General features: G+C 40.9%; 1 protein-coding gene across 3 annotated transcripts in view; it reads right to left on the minus strand.

Annotated features, from left to right (window-relative positions):
- The window catches only part of LOC106599485 (WD repeat-containing protein 37), a 29993-nt gene that overhangs the window by 7311 nt on the left and 9974 nt on the right, over window positions 1-12708 (minus strand). For 2 of the 3 annotated variants that reach the window (XM_045714641.2, XM_014190746.3), the window contains 8 exons: window positions 8589-8724; window positions 7794-7865; window positions 5687-5731; window positions 5494-5570; window positions 5160-5397; window positions 4672-4813; window positions 3231-3365; window positions 2074-2188 (listed from right to left, as the gene is read on the minus strand). In XM_045714641.2, the coding sequence (XP_045570597.1) occupies window positions 2074-2188; window positions 3231-3365; window positions 4672-4813; window positions 5160-5397; window positions 5494-5570; window positions 5687-5731; window positions 7794-7865; window positions 8589-8724 (960 nt within the window). The remainder of the gene's footprint in view (window positions 1-2073; window positions 2189-3230; window positions 3366-4671; window positions 4814-5159; window positions 5398-5493; window positions 5571-5686; window positions 5732-7793; window positions 7866-8588; window positions 8725-12708) is intronic. The other variant, XM_045714644.2, reaches the window with a different exon arrangement.

The raw sequence follows: 12708 nt of genomic DNA on the forward strand, positions 1-12708 counted from the left end.
GTGTTGATTGGGAGAGCTAGCTAAGACAACAACGGGTAAGACAACAGCAGCTGATCAGCTAAGACAACAACAACAGGTAAAATGGCGATGAATGGGCAGAGAGGGTCGGTTAACTACACACAGGGCCTGAGTTCGGGGCTGGGGCTGACAGATAAACAAAAATGAATTCTAAATAAATCACAGACAGTGTCACCAACAAAGCACCCCCACACCAAAACACCTCCTCCATGCGTCACGGTAGGAACCACACATGCGGAGATCATCTGTTCACCTACTCCGCGTCTCACAAAGACAGCGGTTTTACCTCAAATTTGGACTCATCAGACCAAAAGGACAGATTTCCACCGGTCTGAAGTCCTTTGCTCGTGTTTCTTGTCCGAAGCAAGTCTCTTCTTCTTACTGGTGTCATTTAGTAGTAGTTTCTTTGCAGCAATTCGACCATGAAGGCCTGATTCACGCAGTCTCCTCTGAACAGTTGATGTTGAGATGTGTCTGTTACTTGAACTCTGAAGCATTTATTTGGGCTGCAATTTCTGAGGCTGGTAACTCTAATGAACTTATCCTCTGTTTCAGAGGTAACTCTGGGTCTTCCTTTCCTGTGGCGGTCCTCATGAGAGCCAGTTTCATCATTGCACTTGATGTTTTTTGCGACTGCGCAAAAGTTCTTTACATTTTCCAGATTGACTGACCTTCATGTCTTAAAGTAATGATGGACTGTCGTTTCTCTTTGCTTATTTGAGCTGTTCTTGCCATAATACGGACTTGGTCTTTTACCAAATAGGTAAATATATCTTCTGTATACCAACCCTACCTTGTCACAACACAACTGATTGGCTCAAACGCATTAAGGAGGAAAGAAATTCCACAAAATTAACAAGGCACACCTGTTAATGGAAATGCATTCCAGGTGACAACCTCATGAAGCTGGTTGAGAGAACGCCAAGAGTGTGCAAAGCTGTCATCAAGACAAAGGGTGGCTACTTTGAAGAATCTCAAATATAAAATGTTTGTTTTGTTTAACACTTTTTTTGGTTACTACATGATTCCATGTGTTATTTCAAAGTTTTGATGTCTTCACTATATTCTACAATGTTGAAAATAGTAAAAATAAAGAAAAACCCTGGAATGAGTAGGTGTGTCAAAACCTTTGACTGGTACTGTATACACACAGTGTACAAAACATTAGGAACACCTCCCTAATATTGAGTTGCACGCCCCCCTCAATTCGTTGGGGCATGGACTCTACAAGGTGTCGAAAGCGTTCCACAGGGATGCTGGCCCATGCGGACTCCAATTCTTCCCACAGTTGTGTCACGTTGGCTGGATGTCCTTTGGGTGGTGGACCATTCTTGATACACACAGGAAAATGTTGAGTGTGTAAAACCCAGCAGCGTTGCAGTTCTTGACACACTCAAACCAGTGTACCTGGCACTTACTACCATACTCCGTTCAAAAGCAGTTAAATATTTTGTCTTGCCCATTTACCCTCAATGGCACACATACACAATCCATGTCTTAAGGCTTAAAAATCAGTCTTTAACCTGTCTCCTCCCCTTCATCTTCACTGAAGTGGATTTAACAAGTGACATCAATAAGGGATCATAGCTTTCACCTGGATTCACCTGGTCAGTCTGTCATGGAAAGAGCAGTTGTTCCTAATGTTTTGTACACTCAGTGTATGTTTTGGGTTGTTGAGTCAATTAGACCAAACCCATTTCAAGTAAAAAATGTGTTTTTTTTAAGTTAGCTGGCTAACTACTTGATCCTACTTTGTAGTATACGCTTCAGGGTCTTATTCACCAGGAAGTAAACTGGTCGAAACATGGAGGGACCTTTCTGAATTTGTCCAATAAAATCTGCTTGTTTTTTTTTGTCAACATTTTTGGTTACAGTGCAAAAGATTTTGCTACGTTCTAAACTAATGAATATGATCCTGACTTATTATGTGCTATGATATAAATATCCAGGCCAATCTATAGATCAGTAAAACCACTACAGATGCAGATTACACTGGAAATATACTAGATGAAAAATAGTATGTATTTGCTGCCTTTGTGTGTTGGTGCTGGTTACCTGTCTGTTGCTGTGTGGGAGTCGAGCCAGCCGTACTCCTGACATGTCAAACAGCCGAACTTGTCGATTGTCGTGAGGAAGAGCAATGATTCTTTGACTCACCGACACACTTATCCTGTAAGAAGTAGTTCAAAGAACAGTAAAAAGTTAGGCTTCAATTTGTGTGAGATTGAGGGCATCTATCTTAGATTGCAGGACTGCCGGGGTGTTAAGCATATCCCAGTTTAGGTCACCTAAAAGAACGTACTCTGAAGATAGATGAGGGGCAGTCAATACACATATGGTGTCCAGTGCACAGCTGGGAGCTGAGGGGGGTCTTTAACAGGTGGCAACAGTGACTTATTTCTGGAGAGATTTATTTTTAAATTAGAAGCTCGAACTGTTTGGGCATAGACCTGGAAAGTATGACAGAACTTTGCAAGCTATCTCTGCAGTAGATTGCAACTCCTCCCGCTTTGGCAGTTCTATCTTGACGGAGAATGATGTAGTTGGGGATGGAAATCTCAGACTTTTTGGAGGCCTTCCTAAGCAAGGATTCAGACACAGCAAGGACATTCAGGGTTGGCGGAGTGTGCTATAGCAGTGAGTAAAACAAACTAATCTACAATGAAGTGGATTTAACAAGTGACATCAATAAGGGATCATAGCTTTCACCTGGATTCACCTGGTCAGTCTGTCATGGAAAGAGCAGTTGTTCCTAATGTTTTGTACACTCAGGTAAGTTTTGGGTTGTTAAGTCAATTAGACCAAACTCATTTCAAGTAAAAAAATGTGTTCTTTAAAGTTAGCTGGCTAACTACTTGATCCTACTTTGTAGTATACGCTTCAGGGTCTTATTCACCAGGAAGTAAACTGGTCGAAACATGGAGGGACCTTTCCGAATTTGTCCAATAAAATCTGCTTGTTTTTTTTGTCAACATTTTTGGTTACAGTGCAAAAGATTTTGCTACGTTGTAAACTAATGAATATGATCCTGACTTATTTTTATTGAACCTTCTAAAAACAAAATTCCCAGTAACATATTTAGGTTATTTGGCTCACCGACATGCTCATCCTGAAAGGGGTTAAAAAATATAATATAAATTCTTAAATACCAGTCTTGACAGGTTCAAACCAATACTTGCCTACTATCTCAATTTCAAAGTCCTCGCTCTCACCTATTGACTGCAGAGTCTGTGCGGATGGTTGCTATGGGTGACCTCATGTTCTTGAGGTCCCAGACCTTGACAGTGCGATCGTCACTCCCAGACACCACATTGTCCCCCACAGTGAACACTGCTGATGTCACCGTGCTGGAGAGGCATGACATGGCGGAAGAGAGTCATTCAAAACAGTCATTCACAGTCTTTCCTTGCTCTTTGGGGCTTAGGCCAGATTACTGGAAAGCACTTAGTGAGAACTGTTGATGTTAAAAGGGCTTTATGAAATGAATGAGATTGAAGTTGACTGAATCAACCACACACTGATGTTGTCCTAGTGAGGGAACCCTGACAACTAATATCCTAGGAAATGTTGACACTTAATAGTATTACAGTTAGCTAGGGTTGCAAAGGGAGGGTATATTAGCGGAAACTTTCTAAGTTTACCAATAAACTAACAGAATTTTGGTAACTTTCAAGGACTTTATGTAATTTGCAACAAGACATCTAGTGGCCCTTTTGGGTAATTCAGATTATCACAGGTGTTTAATTATATCTGACCCTTTGTGTGGCCTTATCACATTTAAATATATGAAATAATTAAATAAGATGATTAAAAAAATAGAATGACAAAGCTGTAAAACATTATCCTAAATATAAACCAACTTAGTGAATATCATTGTGTTTAATATTTGTTATTTAACTAGGCAAGGGTTATATATAGGCAAGGGGTTTCAGAATGAAATATCTTTCTTTTTTTATTTATTTTACTACGTCAGTATGTATTCGTTGTCAATGTTTTGGCGCCAAACTGGAGGCAGTTGTGAAGAAAAGTCAATAGTTGGAAGAGTTGCAGAGTTAATTGAAAATACTGCCATTGTTGATTAGATGCTTTTTCCATTAATTAGGATATTTCCTCTTGAACCATATGATCAATCTTCTAGAAACTCATGAACAATATGGATACAGATTAGTAAAGTTACCATAGATTGCCATCGATTACCTGTTAATGACTAAATTACAGAAGAATCCGGTAACTTTGGTACATTTCCAGTAGCTTTGCAACCCTAGATACAGTAGATTTGCAGTATGAGAGGAATTCCTAGATATTTACTACAACACACAAATGCTGTCTTGGTGGGAATATTTGAGGCCTGAAGGTCACCAGCTACTTCATCCACTTGACTGACTCATGTATCACGGTATCATTTGTTCTGGATACTAATGGCTGATTAGCTGTGCCCTCATCCGCTACTGTTGGCAGACCAAATCAACCCCCTGTAATCTAAACAGACACATTGATAATGACTGCAAATTAATGTCTAATTAATGTCATTCATATGGGTGGCGATATGCTTTCTGCATGAATTTTGTAGGGGTGCTACTGATAGACTGAAAGAGTGGATGAGGGGTCTCTGGAGGTCCCACTTGCGGAAGGTGGTGTGTGTGTGCAACTCACTCGGTGTGTCCCTGGAACACGTTGACAGAGTGGATGGAGGGGTCTCTGAAGTCCCACAGACGGAAGGTGGTGTCTCTGGATGAGGTGACCACCAGACGCTGGGTGGGGTGGGTGCAGCAATGGGTCAGCTCCTGGTCGTGGCCTGCACGCGCGCACACACACACACACACACACAGAGGTGAGGTAGAGACATACGGCAGAGCAAAAAACTGTTGCAGAGCCCTCTTAAGGGAACATTGATTATGATTGAAATGTGATCAGAGGCTCAATGGCAGACATACAACGCCAGAAAACAACCTACATCTAATGATTACTCTACAGACACTTAAACCACACATTAAGGGGTGGTTTTCCATAGACACGTTAAGCCTATTCCTGGACTAAAGAGCATTTTCAATAGATATTCTCCATTGCGCTTACTTTTAAGTCCAGGACTAGGCTTAATCTGTGTCCCAAAAACCGTCCCTAAGAGAACGGCTGGTTCGTACCAGTGAGTGAGTGGACGAGCTCAGAGGTCTCCACATCGTACAGGTTGGCAGCCCGGTCCCAGGAGGCGGTAACCACCTGCTTGCCCCCCACCAGCCAGTCTGCAGCGATGACAACCCCCTGGTGGCTCCTGAGGGTAGTGGAAGCCATGCGGATGGAGGGACACTCGTTAGGGCCCTCACCGTCCCCATCAGCCTCGTCCTTATCTGAGAAGTCTATGTCGTCGTCACAGGGCGTCTGCTGTGGAATCGGAGACAGACACACAGAGATCAGCATTTAGAACTAGACATCTGTAGATGCAGTGGGTTATAAGAGATATGGTTTTGAGAAGCTTACACTGATGTCGGCTACAGGCTGTGGGGTTGGCAGCTGCACCATGTACCTCCAGATATGGGCTGTCTGGTCACCAGACGCTGTGGACAGAGCAGAATGAGGCCTCAAACACCTCCAAACCAATAGACATCTGAACATATAATGGCCTAAAATGTGTTTTTCTGACAATTGTGGACATTGAGCAAAAGGTCCTTACCTGTAAGAGCCATCTGTTCTGTGGGATGGAACTTGATAGAGTTAACTGGAAAGAGAAAACATAGGAGGTATTTGTTCATATAGTTATTCATGAATAGCCTCCACAATAAAACTTTGGGCCCATCCCAAATTGCACCCTATTCAGTATTTGTATTTATTAGGGATGGGGTCCAAACACACCAAAGCAACCACATTACATATCCCTGTTGTTCCAGAAGGTGTATTTTTACCTGTTTTTAAAATCTAATTCCACTGCGTGCATCAGTTACCTGATGTGGAATAGAGTTCCATGTAGTCACGGCTCTATGTGGAACTTTGCGTGAACTTTTAAGAGCCAGCCGTGCTGCCCTGTTCTGAGCCAACTGCAATTTTCCCAAGTCCCTCTTTGAGGCACCTGACCACACGACTGAACACTAGTCTAGGTGTGACAAAACTAGGGCCTGTAGGACCTGCCTTGTTGATAGTGTTGTTAAGGCAGAGCAGCGCTTTATTATGGCTAGACTTCTCCCCATCTTAGCTACTGTTGTATCAATATGTTTTGACCATGACAGTTTACAATCCAGGGTTACTCCAAGCAGTTTAGTCACATCAACTGGCTCAATTTCCACATGATTCATTACGAGACACAGTTGAGGTTTAGTGAATGATTTGTCCCAAATACAATGCTTTTAGCTTTGGAAATATTTAGGACTAGCTTATTCCTTGCTACCCATTCCGAAACTAACTGCAGCTCTTTGTTAAGTGTTGCAGTAATTTCAGTCGCTGTAGGATGTGATGTGTATAGTGTTGGTTAAGGGCACTGTTGGTAAAGGGCTTGTAAGTAAGCATTTCACAGTAAGGTCTACACTTGTATTCGGCGCATGTGACAAATACAGCTTCATTTTATTTGAGTCATCATCATACAGACACACTGGCCTTACTCAAAGCCAGTGGCATGTCGTTAGTAAAGATTTAAAAAAGCAAGGGGCCTAAACAGCTACCCTGGGGAATTCCTGATTCTACCTGGATTATGTTTGAGAGGCTTTCATTAAAGACCACCCTCTGTGTTCTGTTAGACAAGTAACTCTTTATCCACATTATAGCAGGGGGTATAAAGCTATAACACATACATGTTTCCAGCAGCAGACTATGATCAATAATGTCAAAAGCTGCACTGAAGTCTAACAAGACAGCCCTGACAAACATTTTATTATCAATTTCTCTCAGCCAATCATCAGTCATTTGTGTAAATGCTGTGCTTGTTGAGTGTCCTTCCCTTTAAGTGTGCTGAAAGTCTGTTGTCAATTTGTTTACTGTGAAATAGCATTGTATCTGGTCAAACACAATTTTTTCCAGAAGTTTACTAAGTGTTGGAAACAGGCTGATTGGTCAGCTATTTGAGCCAGTAAAGGGGGCTTTACTATTCTTGGGTAGCGGAATTACTTTAGCTTCCCTCCAGGCCTGAGGGCACACACTTTCTAGTAGGCTTAAATTGAAGATGTGGCAAATAGGAGTGGCAATATCGTCCGCTATTATCCTCAGTAAATTTACATCCAGATTGTCAGACCCCGGTGGCTTGTCATTGTTGATAGACAACTAAAAAATGAACCTCTTCCACACTGACTTTACGGAATTCAAAATTACAATTCTTGTCTTTCATAATTTGGTCAGAGATACTTGGATGTGTAGTGTCAGCATTTGTTGCTGGCATATAATCCGTGAATTTGCTTTTCTTGCCAATTAAAAAGTAATTAAAGTAGTTGGCAATATCAGTGGGTTTTGTGATGAATGAGCCATCTGATTCAATGAATGATGGAGCCGAGTTGGCTTTTTTCCCCCAAAAATGTCATTTAAGGTGCTCCAAAGCTTTTTTTTTACTATCATTCATCTTTGTTTCATAGTATAGTTAATTTTTATTTCGTTTAGTCAAATGATTTCTTAATTTGTAGTACACTACTTTTTACCAGGGCCCCATAGTGCTCTGGTCAAAAGTATTGCACTATATAGGGAATTGGGTGCCATTTGGGATTCTAAATAGGGTGCCATTTGGGACGCTCTCTGAATCATTTAGACCAGTCGCTTTCTTCATGACTACACATAGCATGGATCAAATAAAAACAGTATTTTACCTGATCCTGCATGACCCACATACTTCAGGAGGCACTTCCCGGTCTCGATGCTCCATAGCATGGCACTGTGATCTGTGGACAGACACGTGGTGTACACACACAGTGGCTTAGAACAGTAGGCGTCATTTAGGCCACGCTAGCTTCATACTGTAATCCTTTGAGAGTCTCAAATGGCACCCTATTTCCAATATAAACACTACTTTTGACCAGAAGCACTATGGGCCCTGGTCAAAAGTATTGCACTAAATAGGGAATAGCATGCCATTTGGGATACAGATCATGATTAATTCAGCTAGCACTACCATCATACTGTAACCATTGCCAAATTACATTTGCCCCCTCTTAGCGTATTAAAAGCACAATATGCTCTCCGGTCTGAAGGCAATCATTACTAGACCTTATGATCGCTTTATCACAACCTTAACATACACATGTTGACAGTTAAATGGATTGAATATTAAACCAAAGTCTGCAGTGAATTTTAAAGCGCTATTAGGCTGAACATTACTGTGACTCACTAACATGATTGTTAGTCTTGGGCCAGGAGGACAATAAGGCCAGCAGCCAAGACATTGGGAAGCACTGTAGCTAGCTAGGCTTGCAAAATTCTAGCTTGCAAAAACTTGACAGAATTTCCAGAAATGCTGGTGGGAGGTTTATGTTTCTCCGACTTATTTCCTCCTGATTCCAGGAACCTTACATCGGGGATTTCTATAAAACCAGGGAATTTGGGGAAATTAACTGGAATTTTGCAACCCTGCCACAATGGCATTGGGATGTACTGTAGCGATCTACCTGCCGAAGCTGTGCCCAGCACCACGGGCTGTGTCCTGGTGACACTCAGGTCCCATATGCCATCCCTGTGACCTACATACTCCTTGACCAGCTGGCACACGGCTCTGGACGTGGTGGCTTTAAAACTGGAAACGATCTGAAGGGCAGCAAACAGGAGATGGTGTTAACACACAGGTGAATGAAGAGGAGGAAGCATAAATGGAAGCAGGGAGGGACAGCAGCACTGGGTGGGTGGGGGTCACAGGGTCATTAGGATTCCAAACAGTTAGCGTGATACCTCTGCGATGGCTAAGAAGTTTAGGTTGCTTTAGGCTATGTCCAAAATGGCACCATATTCCCTATATAGCACACTTCATTAGGGCTCTGATCAAAAATAGTGCACTATATTAGCGAATAGGGTGCCATTTGGCACACAATCGTCATTATTTATTTATTCACATCACCTCAGTACCATGTTGGGGGCACAATCAATATGCAGCATTAATCAAAACTAATTTTAAATGCAAAGCTGTGAAAGAAATAAGAGGGGATAAAGAACATATTAAGCAATATAAGGTAAAACCATCAGTCAGTATCCATGTTTACATCTAAAATGGAAATAAAACAAGTTGGGACTTCAGAGTGGCAGGTGTTTGAAACAAACCACTAAATAAGTTCCCACTGTAAAAGCATGAGGGCATAAAGTAGCAGGTCAGTTATCTCACCAAAATAATTCAACAACATACATAAAACAGGGCTGCAAAACACTAGTAACTTTCCAAAAATTCCCAGGTGTCCCAGAAATCCCAGTTGAAAGATTCCCAGAATCAACAGGGAATAACCAAGAAATCCAAAATCCTCAAAACAGATTTCTGGAAAACCAGAATATTGCAACCACATACAAAAAACATAAAATCATCCTTGAGAAAACTATGGAAATTAAAGTGTAAATTCAACCCTATGTGAACTTACAGTAAACATATAGGCCTAGTAACAGCATAATGGTACGATCGAAGACCAAAATGTTACCCAAAACTTTGATTTGTTAAGTTGCGGTTTTCAGCGATTGTTAAACCAGGGGTTGTTTGTAAGCACAGAACAAGCCAGCAGCAGAGCAGCCTATCCACACATAGCAGCAGCAGCTCTGGGTCTCTCTGGGCTGCACAGATAAAACATCTGCAGATACAGTAGCTGAGGGTCTCTCTCAAATAGCACCCTATTTCCTAAATAATGCACTACATTTGACCAGAGCCATTTGGGACGCCCCCTGAGGCTTTGGTGCGAGATACATGTGACAGTGTAATACAAAATAAATTAATATCAAATCAGTTGAGAAAAAACATTTCAGGACTAACATACATATAGACATTCTAAATGTTCACAGGTCTGATTTAATACACAGTTCCTATGAAATAGCATTTTAAAGGTGTGCATAAACTAAATGAAGCGCTATTAACAGTCAGTCGTGAATGGATGCCATAGAAAAGATAGCAGTTCAGTTTATAATCAAAGAGCTGTTAAGGATTGCAGAACCAATTTAGACGTAACACTGGCGTAACCTGCTATATTTAACCATTAGGCAACAGGCAGTGTGTTAGATTCTGCAAAGCATCATTAAATCCGCAGGTAGAAACTGGCCAAATATCTATGGCTCCCTGACCCAGTTTATGGGCTATAGCCTATTCAGACAGTGAATGGTCTGCAATGAGCATATCAAATTGTTGCTTGTTTTACATCAGTAATCATCAGCACTTCAAGAAAGGATTAGTGTTTGCTTGAGGCCTTCCAATAAGCATTTCTGAAAATGACATATAGATCATAAATGTTTTAACATTGAATGCAATGAATGCACGGTTTAATAGCATACATTGAACAGAGCAAGCCATCAGCCTAACTTATTGTTTGTGAATAATAATAATAATAGCCATTTAGCAAACACTTTTATCCAAAGGGACTTACAGTTAAGCGTGTATACATTTTATGTACAGGTGGTTCCAGGAATCGAACCCACTATCCTGGTGTTGTAAGCACCATGCTCTATCAACTGAGCTATAGAGGAATAGGCTAGTTCTTTCTGGTAATGAGATTGTGTGACTGGCTGCAACTGAAAATCAACAGGCTGATGCTCAACGAGGTAAAACCAAGCTGTTCCTAACAGACCATCACACTGTTGCCATGATGTTCGCTGCTCTGGCACCCCAATGGTGGAACAAGCTCCCTCACGACGCCAGGACAGCGGAGTCAATCACCACCTTCCGGAGACACCTGAAACCCCACCTCTTTAAGGAATACCTAGGATAGGATAAAGTAATCCTTCTAACCCCCCCCCCCCTTAAAAGATTTAGATGCACTATTGTAAAGTGGTTGTTCCACTGGATATCATAAGGTGAATGCACCATTTTGTAAGTCGCTCTGGATAAGAGCGTCTGCTAAATGACTTAAATGTAATGTAAATGTAAATGATAGCGGCTACTTCAAAGAAGTCTAATTTCAGTAACTGTGGTAGGTTTTTTCACCAAAATGACTAAAATGTAAATGATAGAAAGGGCACAATATCATCGGTCATTGCACTGACTGGGAAACAAAAAAAGGCCCACAAATGCCCTTTCACCTAAAACCATTAGTCATTAAAGGGATACTGCGAGATTCTGGCAATGCTACAGGAAGTCTACAGGTACGCAAGCGCATGCTACTGTATCTGTAGACTTCAAGTCATTGCGCTAATGCTAGTTAGCACTGGCTCGCGAATCTACCTCAACTTACTTCATACTGCACACAAAGACATAAAAATGTCAGAATCTCTGAGTATCCCTTTAAGACATTGAAGCTCAAGACATTTCACAGAGATCATGACAACCTTTCGGCCTAAGTGCTTTACAGCTTGGAAATCCAATGGAAATGCATTCTAGTGAATGCAGAAACAAACAAAAAACAAAATGCGTAGCCTTAATTGCTTAGAAAGCTTTGGTTAGGGAGATATCAATTAGTGTCTTTAATATGTCTCACTGAAATTAGTCTAGAAAACAACAAGTCATACATTTCAATCACCAAGTGTCTTAGAGATGGTGCATCACCTCCATGGCTGCGCTGCTCATGCATAGCGGTGGGGGGGACACGGGGGACATGAAGAACCTGTTACCCATGAGTCTCTACCCCACACCTCCACAATGTTTCCCACAGTAAAGGTGAGAAGAGGTCCATCACCTACTTTGCCATGGAAAGAATGTGAGCGCTATGGCACAGGTAAAAAATATAAATAAATTGACAATATCACCACTTTCATATCTACTGTTCAATGAAAACTTCACATACAATACAAACCTAAAGTGATTGTATTTTAAATATATCCTTATATCCATTTACTCAAAAATAAATAGAATTTTCATCTAAGATTGTGTTTCAATAGAACAGTGGGCTTTGTCCCCTCTAAGTCACCCCTTTGCCAAAATAATGATTGTAATAGAGAACAACTAGATTGTAAGTAGTGCTGAGCGATTAGTGTTTGGTTTCAGGATCGATACATTTTTTTAAAGAATCACGGTTTTTGATTTCGATCATTTTTTTTTTAATTTTTTTACATTAAATGTACTATATATTATGTGGGTTGAATGTTGTAACAGAATAAAGTCTCATGATGGTAGTGACTGCCAACTACTGATTATCACCTAACAACCATCATTTATTTACATTACTTATCTTTAATAAAATATTTAAGTTGTTGTATATATTACATTTGATGACAGTATTCATTTCTTCCAAGTAATCATCGCTATAGAGCTGCCTATACTGTCTGACAAAATCACTATTTTAGTAGTTCTTCAAAGTAAATAAGGCTTACTTTTATAACTGCTGAGTACCAACTAAGAATCACTTAAATCATGTATTTAGACATACCTCACAAAGCAACTGCACTCTATCCCTCAGGATCACACATTCTGTCCCTTCTCTCTCCATGTCTGCCCCACTCTAACCTAACGGCGTAAAAGAAACACAGACCGGACAAGTAGGCGTGCAATGGATTATGGGCATTGCAGTTAATTACCATATTTTCTGAGCTAAACTATGTAGAATATTGGCCTGTTGCAAACTACATTTCCCTACTTCATCACACAGCAAAAACTGAAAGAAATCGATTTCAAAT

This window comes from Salmo salar, chromosome 03 (genome assembly GCF_965601325.2).
Source record: "Salmo salar chromosome 03, fSalSal1, whole genome shotgun sequence".
Lineage (NCBI taxonomy): Eukaryota > Metazoa > Chordata > Actinopteri > Salmoniformes > Salmonidae > Salmo > Salmo salar.